The 19,810-nt window shown below is 43.1% G+C and overlaps 1 protein-coding gene across 2 annotated transcripts in view; it reads left to right on the top strand.

The window, feature by feature from the left end:
• LOC140741066 (solute carrier family 15 member 1-like) overlaps nucleotides 1-19,810 on the top strand; it is a 94,792-nt gene that overhangs the window by 71,750 nt on the left and 3,232 nt on the right. Inside the window, exons 14-21 of one of the 2 annotated variants that reach the window (XR_012102001.1) lie at nucleotides 7,490-7,571; nucleotides 7,745-7,861; nucleotides 9,768-9,938; nucleotides 11,615-11,661; nucleotides 12,307-12,441; nucleotides 13,614-13,734; nucleotides 14,391-14,467; nucleotides 17,707-17,838. Coding sequence is in view for 1 of the 2 variants with exons in the window: in XM_073070755.1 (XP_072926856.1) it covers nucleotides 7,490-7,571; nucleotides 7,745-7,861; nucleotides 9,768-9,938; nucleotides 11,615-11,661; nucleotides 12,307-12,441; nucleotides 13,614-13,734; nucleotides 17,707-17,838 (805 nt within the window). In the remaining variant the exon portion in view is untranslated. The remainder of the gene's footprint in view (nucleotides 1-7,489; nucleotides 7,572-7,744; nucleotides 7,862-9,767; nucleotides 9,939-11,614; nucleotides 11,662-12,306; nucleotides 12,442-13,613; nucleotides 13,735-14,390; nucleotides 14,468-17,706; nucleotides 17,839-19,810) is intronic. The other variant, XM_073070755.1, reaches the window with a different exon arrangement.

The following is a 19,810-nucleotide window of genomic DNA, read 5'->3' as shown; positions in this document are numbered from 1 at the left end:
CTGGTTAGAGTCATAGAGTCATAGGAAAATGCAGTACAGAAAGAGGCCCTTGGCCCATCTAGTCCATGCCAAACTAGTTAAACTACCTACTCCCATCAAACAGCACTGGGTCCATAGCCCTCCATACCCCTACCATCCATGTACCCATCCCAACTTTACTCAAATGTTGAAATGGAGCTCACATACACCATTTACGCTGGTAGCTCGTCCCACACTCTCATGACCCTCTGAGTGAAGAAGTTTCCTGTCATTTTCCCCTTTCACCCTTAACCCATGACCTCTGGTTGTAATCCCACCCAACATCAGTGGAAAAAGCTTGCTTGTATTTACCCATCTATATCCCTCATAATTTTGTATACCTCTATCAATTATCCTCTCAACCTTCTATGTTTCAAGGAATACAGTCCTAACCTATTCAATTTTTCCTGATAACTTAAGTCCTCTAGACCCAGATCCTTGTAAATTTTCTCTATACTCTTAAACCTTATTTACATTTTTCCTGTAGGTAGGTGACCAAAACTGCAGACAATACTCTAAATTAGGCCTCACCAGTGTCTCAGTGTCGGGAAGCGGCCTGGTCGAGGGAAGTGCCTGGTGTGGAAAGTGCTAGTCTTTGGCTTGAGAGTCTTCGGCGAGGAGACTACGTCAGGCACAATTGCAGAGGGTGAAGATATGACCGCTAAGCTGATTCAGTGTACTAAGTGCATAATGTGGGAGGTCAGGGACACTGATGGTGCCCCCGGCTGCTACAGCTGTGGAAAGTGTGTCCAGATTCAGCTTCTGAAGGAGCATGTTGCAGCACTGAAGAAAGAACTGGATGACCTCAGGTTTATCTGCAAAAATGAGGGCTTTCTGGACAGGACCTACAGTGAGGTCGTTACACCGAGGATACCGGAAGAGAGAAAGGGGGCGACGATGAGGAAGGAAAGGATGCTTGAAGTACAGGAGACCCCAGGGGATGTACCTCTCATAAACAGGTTCACCTTCTTGGAAGCTGTCAGGACAGAAGATACTGCCAGTCTGAGAGGCGGACAGATCTGCGAGCCGAAAATTGGTGCAGAAGCAGAGCCGAGGAGTCAGACATCAGGAAGAGCCGTGGTAGTAGGGGACTCCATAGTAAGAGGTACAAAAAGGGGTTTCTGCGGCAATAGGCGAGATTTAAGGATGGTGTGTTGCCTCCCTGGTGCTAGGATCCAGGACATCACGGACCGATTGCAGGGAATCCTCAAGGGTGAAGGTGAACAGCCGGAAGTGGTAGTGCATGTCGGCACAAATGACATCGGGAAGAAGAGGAAGGACATTCTGCAGCGGGACTTCAGAGAACTGGGAAGAAGGCTGAAAAGCAGGACTTCCAGGGTGGTTATCTTTGGTTTGCTTCCAGTTCCTCGTGCTGGAGAGGGCAGGAACAGGGAGATAATGGATCTGAGTGTGTGGCTGAGGAACTGGTGCAGGAAGCAAGGATTTACATTCTTGGACCACTGGGATCTGTTTTGGGGTAGGGATGAATTGTACAAAAGGGACGGGTTGCATCTTAATAGGCGGGGGACCAGCATTCTGGCAGACAGGTTTGCCACTGCAACACGGATGTGTTTAAACTAAGTAGTGGGGGGGGGGGGGGGGGGGGGAGGGGATGAACTGGAAATATAAGGATGGAGTTAAAGGGAAAGTGAAAATAAGAAAAGTTAAAAAGGACAACAGAATCAATGGAGTAGAAAGCTCAAGAAGAGATCATACAGTATGGCCAAGTGAAATAGGAATTGATATGAAAGGAGAGGGGAGTACTGAATTAAAAGTATTATATATGAATGCATGAAGTATAAGGAATAAAGTAGATGAGCTTGAGGCTCAGTTGGAAATTGGCAAGTACGATGTTGTGGGAATAACTGAGACATGGCTTCAAGCGGACAGGGCCTGGGAAATGAATATTCAAGGTATACATCTTATCGAAAGGACAGACTGACTGGCAGAGGGGGTGGGGTGGCTCTGTTGGTGAGGAATGATATTCAGTCCCTTGCAAGGGGGGACATAGAATCTGAGGATGTAGAGTCAGTATGGATAGAACTGAGAAATTCTAAGGGTAGAAAGACCCTAATGGGAGTTATCTACAGGCCCCCAAATAGCAGTCTGGATGTAGGGCGTAAGTTGAATGAAGAGTTAAAATTGGCATGTCACAAAGGTAATGATACAGTTGTCATGGGGGATTTCAACATGCAGGTAGACTGGGAGAATCAGAATGGTACTGGACCCCAAGAAAGGGAGTTTGTGGAGTGCCTCCGAGATGGATTCTTAGAACAGCTTGTACTGGAGCCTACCAGGGAGAAGGCAATTCTAGATTTAGTGTTGTGCAATGAACCGGATTTGATCAGGGACCTCGAGGTAAAGGAACCATTAGGAGGTAGTAACCATAATATGATATGTTTTAACCTACAATTTGAGAAGGAGAAGGGAAAATCAGATGTGTATATATTACAGTTGAACAAAGGGAACTACAGAGCTATGAGGGAGGAGCTGGCCAAAGTTCAATGGAACAATACCCTAGCAGGGAAGACAGTGGAACAAAAATGGCAGGTATTTCTGGGAATAATGCAGAAGGTGCAGGATCGGTTCATTCCAAAGAGGAAGAAAGATCCTAAGGGGAGTAAGGGGTGGCCGTGGCTGACAAGGGAAGTAAAGGGCAGTATAAAAATAAAAGAGAAGAAGTATAACATAGCAAAGATGAGCGGGAAACCGGAGGACTGGGAAGCTTTTAAAGAGCAACAGAAGAGAACAAAAAAGGCAATACGCCAAGAAAAAATGAGGTACGAAGGTAAACTAGCCAAGAATATAAAGGAGGATAGTAAAAGCTTCTTTAGGTATGTGAATAGCAAAAAAATAGTTAAGACCAAAATTGGGCCATTGGAGACAGAAACGGGTGAATTTATTATGGAGAACAAGGAAATGGCAGATGAGTTGAACAGGTACTTTAGATCTGTCTTCACTAGGGAAGACACAAACAATCTCCCAGATGTAATAGTGGCCAAAGGAACTAGAGTAAAGAATGGACTGAAGGAAATTTATATTAGGCAAGAAACGGTGTTGGATAGACTGTTGAGTCTGAAGGCTGATAAGTCCCCGGGACCTGATGGTCTGCATCCCAGGATACTTAAAGAAGTGGCTCTAGAAATCGTGGACGCATTGGTAATCATTTTCCAATGTTCTATAAACTCAGGAACAGTTCCTGCTGATTGGAGGGTGGCTAATGTTGTCCCACTTTTCAAGAAAGGAGGGAGAGAGAAACCAGGGAATTATAGACTGGTTAGCCTGACGTCAGTGGTGGGAAAGATGCTGGAGTCAATTATAAAAGGGGAAATTATGACACATTTGGATAGCAGTAGAAGGATCAGTCCGAGTCAGCATGGATTTATGAAGGGAAAATCATGCTTGATTAATCTTCTGGAGTTTTTTGAGGATGTAACTATGAAAATGGACAAGGGATGTCCAGTAGATGTAGTGTACCTGGACTTCCAGAAAGCTTTTGATAAAGTCCCACATAGGAGATGTGTGGGCAAAATGAGGGCACATGGTATTGGGGGCAGAGTACTGACATGGATTGAAAATTGGCTGGCTGACAGGAAACAAAGAGTAATGATTAACGGGTCCCTTTCGGAATGGCAGGCTGTGACCAGTGGGGTACCGCAAGGTTCGGTGCTGGGACCGCAGCTGTTTACAATATACATTAATGATTTAGATGAAGGGATTAAAAGTAACATTAGCAAATTTGCTGATGACACAAAGCTGGGTGGCAGTGTGAAATGTCAGGAGGATGTTATGAGAATGCAGGGTGACTTGGACAGGTTGGGTGAGTGGGCAAATGTATGGCAGATGCAGTTTAATGTGGATAAATGTGAGGTTATCCACTTTGGTGGCAAGAACAGGAAGGCAGATTACTATCTAAATGGAGTCAAGTTAGGAAAAGGGGAAGTACAACGAGATCTAGGTGTTCTTGTACATCAGTCAATGAAAGCAAGCATGCAGGTACAGCAGGCAGTGAAGAAAGCTGATGGCATGCTGGCCTTTATAACAAGAGGAAATGAGTATAGGAGTAAAGAGGTCCTTCTGCAGCTGTACAGGGCCCTGGTGAGACCCTACCTGGAGTATTGTGTGCAGTTTTGGTCTCCAAATTTGAGGAAGGACATTCTTGCTATTGAGGGAGTGCAGCATAGGTTGACAAGGTTAATTCCCGGAATGGCGGGACTGTCATATGTTGAAAGATTGGAGTGACTGGGTTTGTATACACTGGAATTTAGAAGGATGAGAGGGGATCTGATTGAAACATACAAGATTATTAAGGGATTGGACACACTGGAGGCAGGAAGCATGTTCCCGCTGATGGGTGAGTCCAGAACTAGAGGCCACAGTTTAAAAATAAGGGGTAGGCCATTTAGAACAGAGATGCAGAAAAACTTTTTCACCCAGAGAGTGGTGGATATGTGGAATGCTCTGCCCCAGAAGGCAGTGGAGGCCAAGTCTCTGGATGCATTCAAGAGAGAGTTAGATAGAGCTCTTATAGATAGCGGGGTCAAGGGATATGGGGAGAGGGCAGGAAGGGGGTACTGATTGTGTATGATCAGCCATGATCACAGTGAATGGCGGTGCTGGCTAGAAGGGCCGAATGGCCTACTCCTGCACCTACTATCTATTGTCATTATAGGAAGGATGTGGAAGCGTTAAAGAGGGTGCAGAGGAGATTTACCAGGATGCTGTCTGGATTAGAGAGCATATTTTTTGAGGATTGATTGAGCAAGCTTGGGGTTTTCTCTATGGAGCAAAGGGTGGCGTGAGGTAACTTGATAGAAGTATATAAGACGATAAAAGGCATAGATCAAGTGGAGAGCCAGAACTTTTTTTCGCTGAGTGAAAATGCCGAATATGAGAGGGAATAATTTTAAGGTGATTGGAGGAAAATATAGGTGGGGTATCAGGCACACATTTTTTACACAAGGAGAAGTGAGTGTTTGAACACGTTGTTAGAGGTGGTGAAGGCAGGTACATTAGAAACATTTAAGAGATTCTTAGATAGGCACATAGATGAAAGAAAATGGAGGCTATGTGGGAGGGATGTGTCAGTATTATATTGGGGTAGGTTGAAAGATTTGTTACAACCTTGTGGGCTGAAGGACCTGTGCTGTGGTTTATTGTTCTATGTTCTAAAACATTAGTGCCTTTGGTTGTTTTCCTTCAACACCATGTTCCCCAGCAACTGTGGTGTTGTAATATGAAGGATCACCTCTAGATATTCTGGGCAATATAATTGGCTTTAGATGGCATTATCTTGCTGCGAGTGAGAGAAGTTGATTAATAGACTGACAGACAATAGTGAGGGTATCATTGACTGCCAATGCAGGGAGGGCAGGAGATTCATCCTTCTCTATGGTGCCTTGCTCCTGCTCCAAGGGGAGGCATAAGTGACCTAGCAATCTTCCACAGAGCAGCTTGGAAAGGTGCATGGTACTCAGTTGCTTCCAGTACTGGAGCCCTGGACAATGATGGCAGTGGTCTGGAGTATGATGGCAGAAACCAGGGCCTTCTTTGTACCTCACTTGCATTGTCTGGTACAAATGGCTGACCCATCTGGGTATTCAAGAGCAGAGCTGGTGCTGTGCATGCTGGGTTCCCTGTTGTTTGGATGAGAATGTTTGAGGTATGATCAGTAAGTTTTCAGATGACACTAGAATTGGTGGTGCAATGGAAAGTTAAAGATGGTTACAACAGAATCAGGATCAACTGGAAATAGATTATGGAATCTAAGCCAGACAAGTGTGAAGTGTTAGATTTTGGGAAGTTGAAGCAGGGCAAGATACAGTGAGTGCTCGGGCCCTGAGGAGTGTTGCTGAACAGAGAGATTTGGGGGTCAAGTACATACTCCCTTGAAAGTAGCAACACAGGTAGACAGGGTGGTGACAAGCTTGCCTTCATTGATTAACAGCATCATGTTAAAGCTGTTAGGTCCCACTTGGAGTATTGTGTTCAATTCTGACTGCATGACCAGAAGAAAGATGTGATTAGACTAGAGAGGGGACAGGAGAGGTTTGCATGGATGTTGCCAGGACTGGAGCCTTTGAGTCATAAGGAGAGATTGGACAGGTTGGGGACTGTTTTCACTCAAGCAAAAGGAGTCCGAGGGGTGAACTGATTGAGGTTAAAAAAATTATGAGGGGCATGGATAAGGTGAATGGTCACAGTCTTTGTCCCACAGTAGGAGAGTCTAAAATTAGAGGGGTCAGGTTTAAGGTGAGAGGGGAAAGGTTTAAAAGGGGTCCAAGGAGAAAGTTTGTCCACATAGAAGATGCTGGGTATATGGAACAAGCTGTCAGGGGAAATGATTAAGGAAGCTACAATAATAATGTCTGAAAGATATTTGAGCAGGTTTGTGAATAGGAAAGACTTAGAGGGAAATGGACCAAACACATCTTAGATGGGATGATAGGCACCTTGGTCAACATGGCTAGATTGGGTCAAATGGCTTGTCTCTATGTTGTATAATTCTATGAATTTGTGAATCTAACAGGGAGATGGTCCTTCCCCTCTGGAGAACTGGTCACAATGCGTCCCTGCTCCACCTCTCCACCCACCTCCCATAGCCTACTCATGACTCATCACATCTAGACTATCCCTCATGCTGATGAAGGGCCAATAGCTGTGAGTTCCTTCCTCATTTTCATGTCCTTTGGCTAGGATGGGATTTCTACAATATACAGAAAGTTCTATGGTGTGGCCATGATGGAGGAAGGCACATTCAAACTATTTGAAATTGACAGTAATATTTGAATGTATGAGATATGGGATGTGCGGAAACCACTCCCACCATTCACTAAGTTAACAGTCCTGCTGAAACATTCTCTATATCCTTCCTAAGACCTTGATGTTCTATCTTCCCACTATCTCTCATTCTACTTCTGAACTTTCTCTCTCTCTCCCTCTTTCTCTCACTTTTCTACCTGGTTCTGATACTTTCTCTCTTCCTGTCTTTTTTTCTTTGATTCAGATATTTACTTCTCTCTCTCTCTCTCTGCCCCACCCCTTTCCTTCATTCCCTTTGGTTCAGATATTTATTTTTCTCCTTCACTCCTCTCTCTGATTTTTATGCTTATTTCTTCCACTCTTCAAAAAATTCCCTATTTCTCTTGCTTCTAGTATTTCAGTTTTTTGCTTTCTTTCTCTGAAGTTCCATCATTTATTTCTCTTTCCATGACTAGTTTTCTCTCTCTATTTTGCTGTTCAGCTATGTCTCCCTCTTTCTCACTGGGACTAATACTCATCTCTTTATCTCTGCTGCCCAGTTCCCTTTCTCTCTCCCTCTCTCTATATATATATATCTATCTCTATCCCTTTTCTCTTTTCTCTGTCTCTCTCTTTCTCCTCTCTCATTCACTCTGTTTCCTTTGTTTATCCTGTTTACCCCTCTCTGCTTCTGGTTTTTAACCCTCTCTGGTTTGCTGTCATTTTACAGCCCAGTTGCAAGGATGTCCATTGGTCTATTTGGAGCTGTTGTTGCATTCTTGATTGCTGGGATTGTCCAGTTGCAAATTCAGGTGAGGCAAGGAAGCAGGAAGCTTTTAACTTTCACTTCTGAATTTTTCGGTTTGGATGGGAAAGATGGGAACGGGGATGGGAAAGGTGGCGGTGAGCTGCAGGGGCATCTCTCAGCAGAAAGGAGAGACTTTAACCTTTCCTAGAAATTCTGATCTTTGGATTTCTTTCACAGAAGTGGCAGGTTCTACCTCAGCAAGATGGTGTGACTGAACTGAAAATTTATAATGGAGCGTTTTGTAAACTTAACATTGATTTTTTGGGAAATCATTTTGTGATGGATCAGCACATGGTAAGAATGATTTACATTGTAGCTTCCTGTAAAATCACTTGAGATAATTTACAAGGAACCATATGTACTGACCGTGATTTGGAAAGGATAGGATGTTGGGAATGGATTTGATGAGAATCATGCTATGTTCTATACAACCTAATCCTCTCACCCAGCCATCATATTCCACTCCTTCCTCACCTTGTCTTTGTCCAGCTTCTCTAAAATCCATCTCCACTGATCATCTCATCTATTGGAAGATGTATCACTCTGTGTGAGACAAGTTTCTCCAAGTAAAATTGTTGGTAGCTATTTTATGTTTATACCGCTGATTTTTGGACATTCCTATATCAAAAATTCTCACAGTTTTAAAAATTGCTATTCAATCACCCCATAATTTCTTTATAAAATGACTCACCTTGCTCAGTTTAAAAGCATGAACCATTGTAGACAAGAAATGATGCAGATGATATGTAAAGGAGGAACGCACCGTGGTTTTGGGCAGCTTTGAAAACACACAGAGGTAGAAATCCATTTTTTGTTGTGTGCACAATGTGGAAACATGCATGGTGAGTTTGCATCTGAAATTAAGTTCCATTGAACTTAATTTCTGAAGAGCTCATAGAGAACTACATTCTGCATTTGGGACAGAGTGCTGAGGACAAGTTTCTACACACATTGTATTTACTCAAAATTATGGTTACATTCCCTGGATCAGGCTCAGAATGACATGGAGCAGGTTGGGGGTGGTGTGGGGATGTGTGTTGGGGAACTGAAGTTTCTTTCTTTGGCCCCAACACTGATCTGCTGAAGGTCAGCCCTTGCATATGGATTAGAAAAACAAATTTATTGTATGAAGTTAGTATTTAGCTGGATTTTGGAATGTTTTGGCAGCTGGATCCAAAGCCATGAAGAACTCTGATCCATTGTTTTGAGCTTCCTTTCATCTTTGTTTCATAATCCACACAGATTTGTCTCCAGTGGCTGTTTTACAGAGTGAGTGTCGGGGGTGGGGGGGGGGGGGAACAGTCACCATCAATGCAAGGCCCTTTGGAAAGCCCCCAGTCACCACTTATCCAGTCTCAAAACCTGGATTTCATTGAGGCAGAATGGAGGGTTGATGTTCCTCTGGAGAGTTGAGGTTAGCTGCCTCACTGAGATGCAATAACTCTTTCCTGTTGGCATGGTATGTTAGTTTAGTAAAGTTCAAAGTAAATTTATTATCAAAGTGCATATATATCACCATATACAACCCTGAGATCCATCTTTTGTGGACATACTCAATAAATCCAATTGCCATAATAGAATCAATGAAAGATCACACCCAACAGGGTGGACAACCAGTGTGCAAAAGACAACAAACTGTGCAAATACAAAATAAATAAGCAATCAATATCGAGAACATGAGATGAAGAATCCTTGAAAGTAAATCCATAGGTTGTGGGAATAGTTCAGTGAAATTATCCTCTCTGGTTCACGAGCCAGATGCTTACCCAATTTCCATCAGGGTGAATAACTTGCCTCACCTGGACAACTTCTGGAGAGAATCACATGTACCTCCAATATTCTGATCTCTGATGCTTCCTCAACACAAGGGCGTGCTGATCATGGACTTTGAGATATATCAACTTCACCCTTGGATATGTGTCTGAGGGCTGAGCAGTACATTCCTCAGAGTGTTGTGGAATTCCTAGGTAGCTCTGCTTGTCTCTGAAATGTCCTCAGGTATCCTATTCTCAAGACACTCAGAGATAGAGAAGTATAATCATCTCAGAATAACCCTCATTGTTAGGAGAACACTCAGCATTCTTCTCTGTAAAGTTCTGTGGTCCTTCCCCTTAATGTGTACCAACACTGTATGGGCCAGGCTACAATAAACACAAAAAGCAAACTGCAAATAACTGATTTAAATAATTGTTTGTTCCAGCTCTCTCCCCACTATCCTGCGCCCATCGATCCTTACCCACTACGCATCGCTCCTTTGCACTGCTTAGTGCCTCCGTTGTCAGAAAGCTTCAACTTCACAATGGGCTCAGAGGCCAGAAGTACCCTCTTCATCATGCAAGATCTCAAGACTAGGGAATTAACTGTTGAACAGGTGAGCGGGCTGAATGGGCAAAGATAGAATGACTAAAAAAAGTATTTGTACAAATGATAGATTAGGTTTTGGTTTCTAGCCTGGTTATTCTATACACTGCATAAACTTAAAGACTAATCCCAGAAGGGAACTCAGGGTTTCTAATTATACAAGGCTGCAGTGGTATAAATGTGGGCTGAGGCTTTATAAGGTATTGATCAGACCACACTTGGAGTATTGTGAGCAGAATTGAGCCCTTTGTCTAAGAAAAGATGTGCTGGCATTGGAGAGGGTTCAGAGGAGGTTCATGAAAATTATTCTGGGAATGGAAGGGTTAAAGTAGAAGTTGATGGCTCTGGCCCTGTACTTGCTGGGGTTCAGAAGAATGGTTGGGGGGGGGGGGCGATCTCTTTCATACCTATTGAATATGAAAGACCTAGATAGAGTGGATGTGGAGAGGATGTTTCCTACAGTGGGAGGAGTCTAGGAGCAGAAGGAACAGCCTCAGAATAGAGGGACATTCAATTGGAACGGAGATGAGGAGGAATTTCTTTAGCCAGATGGGAGTGAATCAGTGGAATTCACTGCTATGGATGGTTGTGCAGGCCAGGTCATTTAAAGCAGTGGTTCTTGATTGGTCAGGGTATCAAAGGTTATGGGGAAAAGGCAGGAGAATGGGGTTGAGAGGGATAATAAATCAGCCGTGATGGAATGGAAGTGCAGACTTGATGGTCTGAATTAAGAAATGACTTAATTCTGTTTCTATGTCATACGGACTTGTGGGACTGGTGAGGCTTTGAGGACAGGCCATTCAATTCAACCACACGCGGGCATTACTTGTACCTCTGACTGGCAACGTGTTTTATCCAAGAGAGATACTGACACAGACCTAGGAGACATGATGTAGAGCGAGCTTTAAAATGTATTTCATCCTGTGCTATACCTTATTAAGGTATGTTTGATGGGATTATGTAGACTAACTGCTACTCAGTATCTGACCACTGCTCAGCTCCTCCTTCAGGAGTGTATCATGGTCCAGTGTCAACAGAGATACATTTTGCATCTAAATTATGTTGCATCCAATCGTGAAATATTTAAAGATGCCTCTGTAATTGAACTGGACAGTATTCCATTTCCATTACTACCAATCCTCGAGTATAAGACAAAGATGTACCAGGATGCTGTCTGGATTAGAGAGCATATTTCATGAGGATAAGCTGAATAAGCTATGGCTTTTCTCTCTGGAGTGAAGATGGATGGGAGGTGATTTAATAAAAGAATACAAGATGATAAGGGGAATAGTTCGAGTGGATAGCCAGAGACTTACTCCCAGGGTGGAAATGGCTAATATGAGGGGACATGGTAATTTTAAGTTGACTGGAGGAAAGTATAGGGATGTGTCAAAGATAAATATTTTACAGAGAGAGTAGTGATTGCATGGAATGCCCTGCCAGAGATGGTGGTAAAGGAAGATACATTAGGGGCATTTGAGAAACTCTTAGATGGGCACATAGATGATAGAAAAAATGGAGGGCAATAGGGGGATTAGATTGATTTTAGTGCAGGTTGAAAGGGCCAAAGGGCCTCTACTGTGCTGTACTGCTCTAGGTTACAAAATTACACAGGTGTAGATGATTAATTGTAGAATTTTGGCTTCAGTATTGCAGAAATGTTTGTGATTATTTATATCCCTACAGATTCCTGACAACAATATGAAGATTTTGGATAACTTAGCACTTGTTCGGTATGTTTGCTGCACTTGGAGGTGTTGACATCCAACCAGTCACATAGCAAAAGACCCCTGCGTACACTGGTGTGTTACATGGTATCCATGTCTGACTTTGAAAACTGCTTGGAATTGTGGAGCCTGAAAAAAATGTGAAGCCTCAATTAGCATATCAGGATCTTGAGCTGCACACCCAGCCATGGTCCATTAGAAGGCCTTTAGAAATTGGTTAAACTCAAGCTACATATTAAGACCATAAGATATAGAAGCAGAAGTGGGCCATTTCGCCCATCGAGTCTGCTCCGCCATTCGATTATGGCTGATCCAATTCTTCCAGTCATCCCAACTCCCCTGGAGGTCTCCTGGTACCACAGAATATTTGCTGGGTCCTTTCTCACCAAATACCCACCTTAATCATTGCTATTCATGGGACCTTTGGGCATTGATGTAGCTTACAATTGATATACCCTGACAGACAGATAATTTCCGGGGACCTGATTGGCATCAGTTGTTCACTGGAATTGTAATGGTAAGGATCCAGGATGGTTGTCTGCTGAAATTAGGCCCATTAAGGCATGCAGCTCATTAGCCAACCACTGGTTAGATCTGTAGGACTGGCCTATTTTACGAGGCGCTGCTGTAATTATGATCCATCTTCCATAGGATTTTGCTCCTGCCGGGAACAGCGTCAATGAATCACAACAGAACTGTGAGATTGATATGCAAACCAGATACTTTTGAAGATTTAGCTGTAATGGCATCTGTCGTATCAAACTACACATCTGTGCAACTAGGCAGGTGAGATTGATGGCATGAATTTTCATTTTTACTTTCTATTCTGATTGAACTGTGAATGTCTTCTGCTTAAATATTTCCCTGTCCTCTTGTGAAGGCTCTTTTCCCACCACCGGTGGCTCCAGTTTTCATATCCTACAATGCTCCCATAGTTCTCCATTCTTTATATTTGGAGATTTATTTGTTCATTTTCCAATGCCTTTTGTAATTGTGTTTGATCATATGTTTTTGGGAATGTTGGAATAATCTTTGTTTCCCTTCTTGCCATGTAGTTTGAGCATTGAACCGAGTTTATCTCCTATGCCCTTGCCCAGTTATGGTTCATTTAGTTAATTTGCCCCTTCTTGCTTTGAATGATGTCCTGTTCCCGTCTGATGTTTCTCTAGTTAGATCTTAAAAACATATAGAAGTGGTGTGTGACTCACTGCTTGACTCTCAGAGTCTTTCCATCTACAAGTTATATTGCAGTGTGGTGGAATAATCTCTACTTACAATATAGATGACATGAAATCCTGGACTTATCAGTTACACCTACATTCTGTGAGATGAATTAAAGGTGCCAAGAACCTCACTCTCAAACTTTGCCAAATGTTGATTCTTAGTAATTGGAATATTCTCAACGATTAAACATTCCCAATTCCTGCATACCTCCTTGATCAGACAGTCTGGAAACTCAAATGCACTGTGATTTGTAGGCCCACACACCCAGGTGTAATCCTGATCCTAGCTATTGTGTGGATCTTGTAGGCTCTTTCAGAAATTCTCTGAGCACCCCCTCCCTGCCCCCGCCTCCAGTTTCCTCCCACATCCCAAAGTCATGTCAGCAGTTTAATTGGTGACTGTAAATTACCCCTTAGTGCAGGTAAATGGTAAAGGACTCCAAAGTATGTTGAAGAGCATGTGAGAGAGTATAAAGTACAGGGTTACAGGGAGATAAGATAGTGGGACTGATGGGATTGCTTCCCTGGGAGTGGTATGGACTCAGCAAGTATCAAACCCACACTCATTCATTACCTTTACACATTCAAAACACAATCACCCACAAAAATAAAAGACTATTTCCTTGTCAAATGATCCTAATTCTGTACCGTGTGCGTTTTAACGTCATAATTTAGGTCACTTTTAATCTTAGCCTTTGCCCCAACCATGTCCTGTGTACTCTTCACTTACCTCAGGTGCTCTTTAGAGCTGTCAGAGGAGGCTGGGCTCAGTTTTCTGCCTGTTGGGGGAGAGGTGGTGCTGAAGGAAGGTGGAGTTTATACAATTGTTCTCTATCAAGCAAACAACACAGCGAATGTAAGTATAGTTAAGGGAATGATATGCATAGCTCCCTCATGGTATATTTGACAATGTCATCTTTAATTTACTGTATCTTCAATTCTCCTTAAATGCCTCAAGTTCCGTGTTCATGTTCCAACTCTCTTGTCTTCTCTTCTGTTGGGTAAAAGGTGCTAATGCTTGCTAGCATTTTAGTAGCATTGCTAGTAATCAGATGCTTGAACGCCCTTCTTATATGCCAAAAGATGAAATAGGAAATAAGAAATAGGAGCAAGAGTAGGCTGTCTGGCACATCGAGCCTGCTCCGCCATTCAATAAGATCATGGTTGATCTGGCTCAGCTGACTCAGCTCTACCTACCTGTCTTTCCCCCCGAACCCTTAATCCCCTACTGTGCAAAATCTATCTAATTGTGTCTTAAGTATATTTAATGAGGTAGCTTCTATTGCTTCCTTAGGCAGAAAATTCCAGATTCACTACTCACTGGGAAAAGCAGTTTCTCCTCATCTCCATCCTAAATATAATCTCCCAAATCTTGAGGCTACGTCCCCTAGTTCTATTCTCACTTAGCAGTGGAAACAATTTTCCAGGCTCTATCTTATCTATCCCTTTCATAATTTTATATGTTTCTATAAGATTCCCTCTCATTCTTTTGAATTGAATCTCTCCTCATAGGTTGACACCCTCATCTCCGGAATCAACCTGGTGAACCTCCCCTGCAGTTCCTCTAAAGCCAGTATATCTTTCCTCAAGTAAGGAGACCAGAAGTGCACTCAGTGCTCCAGGTGTGACCTCACCTGTACAGTTGCAGCTTAACTCCCTGCTCTTAAATTCAGTATCTCCGGTAATGGAGGCCAACATTCCATTTGCCGTCTTGATAACCCATTGCACCTGCAAACTAACTTCTTGTGATTAATGCACAAACTAACCCAAGTCGCTCTGCACAACAGCATGCTGCAATCTTTCACCATTTAAATAATAATCTGATTTTCTAGTTTCCTTCCAAAGTGGATGACCTCACATTGTTCAGAGGATGTAGACAGTCTGTGGAGATATATAGATAGATTAAGTGAGTGAACGAGTGTCTGGCAGATAGAGTACAATGAAATCTTGAACTCTTCATCTCCAAATCAACCTTGCCCTTTACTTGTCTACCTGCACTGCACTTTCTTTGCATTATATTCGCCATTCTGTTTTCCTTTTTGATATAATTATATTGTGCATGATCTGTCCAAATGACATGCAAAACAAAGCTTTTCACCATATCTCTATCCATGAGATATTAACAAGCCAATCCAATCGAATCCCATTCAGTACAGGTGGTATCACTCCCTGCACAAAACTCCCTTCAAAGCATTGTGGGGAAACTTAGTTAAGTGTGACCATTGTTGGTAACTCCTGGGAGAACTTGTTTTTGACACCATAAAGGTTGATTGGCTCCTTGTAGGATGTAAACCACTTCCCCAATCTAGTTATGTTTCTGGTCAAAGGTGAAATCATAACAATAATGGTGGTGAACAGAGATGGTAATGCCTTTGAACTTCAATGGTAGGTGGTTATATTCTCTTTTGTTGCCCGGAACTTATGAGATACGAATATTGCTTGCCACCTATGAGCTCTTTGGCTGAAGGTTATCAAGGCTTTGCTTTATGGAGGCATGGGCTGCTTTATTTCCTGTGGAGCTCTGAATAGAATTGAACATTGTGCAATCATTTGTGAACACTCCCACTCCTGAATGTCCTTGATTTAGACAATGAAACTAATTGCATAAGGACCTTCTGCTTGTTCTTCTGGGGGTGTGCTGGTTGAATGGCAACAGCCACAGCCATCTTCCTTTGTGCGAGGTATGACCCCAAACTCTAGAATACTTTCCTTTTGATGGCCATTGACATCAGTCTGACTAGGTCATCCACACGTCACTCTCTAACAAATGCAGTTACTCCAAACTTTCCTGTAGAATTCAGCTCTTTGGTCCATGTTTGTACAGAGACTTTGAGGATGTTTGGAGCTGTGTGGTGTTGGCAAAACTCAAGTGGGTAATCAATTGGCAGTTGTTGGAGTTTCTTCCCTTTATTTGACAGAACCATTGATGGCACTTTCCATCGGTTTGCTGCTGAATGAGAGCAGCCAGATTGGATAGCAATTAGATTGGATTTGCCCTGCATTTTGTGACCTTACCTGGGTAATTTTCCACATTTCTGGGCATCTACTGGTGATGTTACCATACAGGAACAGCTTGGTTAACGGTGCATCTAGTTCTGGAGTACAGGTCTTCATTCTAATAGCTGGGCTGATGTCTGGTCAAAAACCTTTGCTATCTCCAGTGCTCTCAGCTCTTTCTTGCCGTGAAGCGAATCAAATTGACTGGAAACTGACATCTGATGGTGAGGATCTTGGGGGGAGGCTGAAGTGAGCACTCCTGAGTGAACATGGTAGTGAGCGTTCTAATCTTGTCTCCAGAGCACACACACGAAGTTCACTGTTGTGGGGATGGGGACCACCCTCCTCCTATTGACCATTAAGTTGTCCACAGCCTTTATTTCTAGATGTGCTAAGTCCACAGAGCTTCCATCTGATCCATTGATTGTGGGATTGTTTTACTGTTTAGAACATGTGTAGACTAGTACTAAAGCTTTGTTTCTATATCCCTGTTGCTGTTCTCTACAGATCGAGTTGTGTGAGGTGTAGATAGAGTAGGCAGACAATATCTTTTAGCTACAATTGAGAAGTCTAAAACAAGAGGGTATGTATTTAAGGTGAGAGTATAAAGGAGATGTGTGAGTCAGAGTTGTGGGGATCTGGAATGCACTGCTAGGGGTGATGGCAGAGCCAGACAACAAAGGGGCATTTAAAAGACTCTTAGAGATGAGGCAAGTGGAGGTGAGGCAGAGTTGAGGTGGAGCCCGGGCCCAGGAGCAAGGAAAGACCAGAGGTTTGATCAATTTAAGCGCCGGATGAATTGGAAAGGTTGAGTATGGGGTGGACAGGCCCGGACCCGGGCCCAAGAGCAAGGAACAACCTGAGGTATGGATGATTTAAGCGCCGGGCCAGACTGCAAAGGTCAGGGTGTTGAGACCGGAGGTGAGCGATAGGCCAGTTCAGCTCGCTGCTCCGTGAGGTTTACTCATCTCCGCGCTGAACTAAAGCTGTGGTCTGCAACTAAGGGGCTACTGGAATGGCTGCTAGCTTCATGTCTGTGGACTTATTTTTGTGAACTTCAGTTCTGAATGCTATTTGTTTCCTTTTATTGTTTGCACAATTTGTTTTTTTTCTGCACATTGGGTGTTTGACTGTTTTTTAATGGGTTCTACTGTGTTTGTTTTGTGGTGCCTGTAAGGAGATGTACCTCAAGGTTGTCTAAAGTATACATACTTTGATAATAAATGTACTATGAACTTGAACTTTGATAAGTACATGATTATGCAGAGAAGGGAGGGATATGATTGATGTGTGGGAAAGAGGGATTAGATTAATTTGGAGTTGTTTGTTTAATTAGTTTGGGACAACTTTGTGGGCTGAAAGGCCTGTCCTGTGATGTTCTATGTTCCAGGTTGCTGATGGCTTTCACCTGACCATCTTCCTTTCATATACTTTCATAAAAAGCTGGAAATTGGAACTAGATGGGAGAATAGTTTAGCTCATGGTGGAGAGGCAGAGCAGACTCGATGGGCCAAATGGCCTACTTCAGCTCCTTTGTCTTATGATCTTGTGATATACTTATATACTTTGGGAGGGGATACTAGCATAGCAGTCATTATAATACTATAACGGCCCCGGGTTCAATTCCCACCACTGTCTGTGAGAAGTTTGTACATTCTCCCTGTGACCATGTGGGTTTTCTCCAGGTGCTCCAGTTTTCTCCCACAGTCCAAAAACATATGGGTCATTAGGTTAATTAGTCACATGGGTGCAATTGGGCATTGAGGGCCTGTTACTGTGCTGTATCTCTAAATAAGTAAATACTACAAGTAATGATTTTTCTTTTTGTCAGGTCACCATGCAGTTGCTCATTGACAGTTGGCCAAAGACGGTCTCGGTGATGTGGCAGATTCCACAGTACCTGGTACTCGCAATATCTGAGATACTGTTTGTGGTGCCTGGTCTGCACTTGGCTTATACTCAGGTAAAAGGCTTTAACTCTCAGAGTCATTGGGCCTCCTAATGTTAATCACATCGATCATTTGGTGTCTTCATTATCAGGCACATCAACCAGGCACCAAGTCCAGCCAGTGCCCTCCCTTTCAGCATTTCCTCAGTATCTTAATTCTGGGTTGAAAGCTCTTTGGAAAAAGTTGCAAATTTTGGGATTTCACCTACATATCCGCATAGGATGAACTATTCAGCTTTTAACCTTGTTCGATTAATCACAGTTAATCTGAGGTCGGCCTTTAAGATTGTGTAACCCTAGCCTGCATTATAAGCACAGAACACCCCATATCATGCTGGCTGTATTTCATTCACAGTTTGGTATGGGCTCCCAAATCCTAAGACCTTCCTGCAGGGGCACAATTGAGAGCATCCTGACTGGCTGCATCGCTGCCTGGTACGGGAACTGTACCTCCCTCAATCACAGGACTCTGCAGAGAGTGGTGCGGACAGCCCAGTGCATCTGTAGATGTGAACTTCCAATGATTCAGGACATCTACAAGGAAAGGTGTGTAAAAAGGGCCCGTAGGATCATTGGGTACCCGAGTCACCCCAACCACAAACTGTTCCAGCTGTTACCATCTGGGAAGCAGTACTGCAGCAAAAAAGCCAGGACCAACAGGCTGCGGGACAGTTTCTTCCACCAGGCCATCAGACTGATTAACTCATGCTGATTTGAGTGCACTCTATATTACATTGACTGTTCTATTTAATACAAATTATGATAAATTACTATGATTGTGCATTGCACATTTAGATGGAGATGTAAAGATTTTTACTCCTCATGTATGTGAAGGATGTAAGAAATAAAGTCAATTCAATCAAATCTGGGGACCACAGATAACATTGACTGGCTGCAGGCAAGAAGGGTCTCAAAATAGTTTTGGCGCACCTCATTTTTTGAACTCTTTCTTTGAGGGAAAACCGAAAAACAAAAAGATTTGTTTATTTCACATTTTACTTCATGGAAAGCTCCTGATTTTTTTGACCATCCATTTTATTATTTTATCCTTTTTTTAAGATAAAGTGGATGCTCTCAGATATGAGTGGCTTGGTCACTGTGCAAGGAATATCTTGGCACTGCTATCATGAGAGGCTGGATAAACTTGGGTTGTTTTCTCTGGAGCATTGGAGGCCAAGGGGAGATCTAATAGAGGTTTGAAAGATCATGAGAGGCATAGATAGAGTGACAGAGAGTTTCTGTTTCCCAGGGTTGAAATGTCTAATATCAGAGGGCACGCATTGAAGGTGAGAGGGGTAGGTTCAAGGGGAGTGTGGGGGTTAAGCTTTTTACTCAGAGTGGTGGATGATGGAATGCGCTGCCTGGTATGGTGGTAGAGGCAAATACATTAGAGGCTTTTAAGAGACATTTGGATAGGCACATGGATGTGAGGAAGATGGAGGGATATGGACATGGTGTAGGGAGGAGGGATTAGTGTTTGGGTGCTTTTGATTTGCTTTTTAGCTGGTTCGGTACAACATTTTGGGCTGAATGGCCTCTTCCTGTGCAGTACTGTTCTATGTTCTATCCTCAGAAACAAGGAATAGAGTTACAGGTGATGATATTCATTAACTGGGACGGGGCCAGGTTTGTTTCGGGAGGTGGGGATTGAGTACGCGACAGATCCGCTCCAGGTTATGAATATCCAATTTATGAACAATGAGCATTTGGGAGACAGGCAGGATGGATCTGCTAGATGTGGTGGGGCTGCAACATAATCTTCTGCCTTGTGCAAACTTGGTTCACGGCGAATCTGAATGGTTTCAATTAACGCTCAGTTTAACCCATATTACCCTCAGGTAGCCAATGTTTTTATTTAAGTATATTGCTGGGTGGTGGTGCATTTTTGATTTATGAACTGTTCTGGTTACAAACAGGACACAGGAGCAGAACTATATCATAGCCATCCAAGCACGGTATTTTTTTTCAATGCTTGTAGTGCCTTGGA

This window comes from Hemitrygon akajei, chromosome 18, assembly GCF_048418815.1.
Source record: "Hemitrygon akajei chromosome 18, sHemAka1.3, whole genome shotgun sequence".
NCBI classification, from domain to species: domain Eukaryota; kingdom Metazoa; phylum Chordata; class Chondrichthyes; order Myliobatiformes; family Dasyatidae; genus Hemitrygon; species Hemitrygon akajei.
This window is presented reverse-complemented; position numbering and strand designations above follow the sequence as displayed.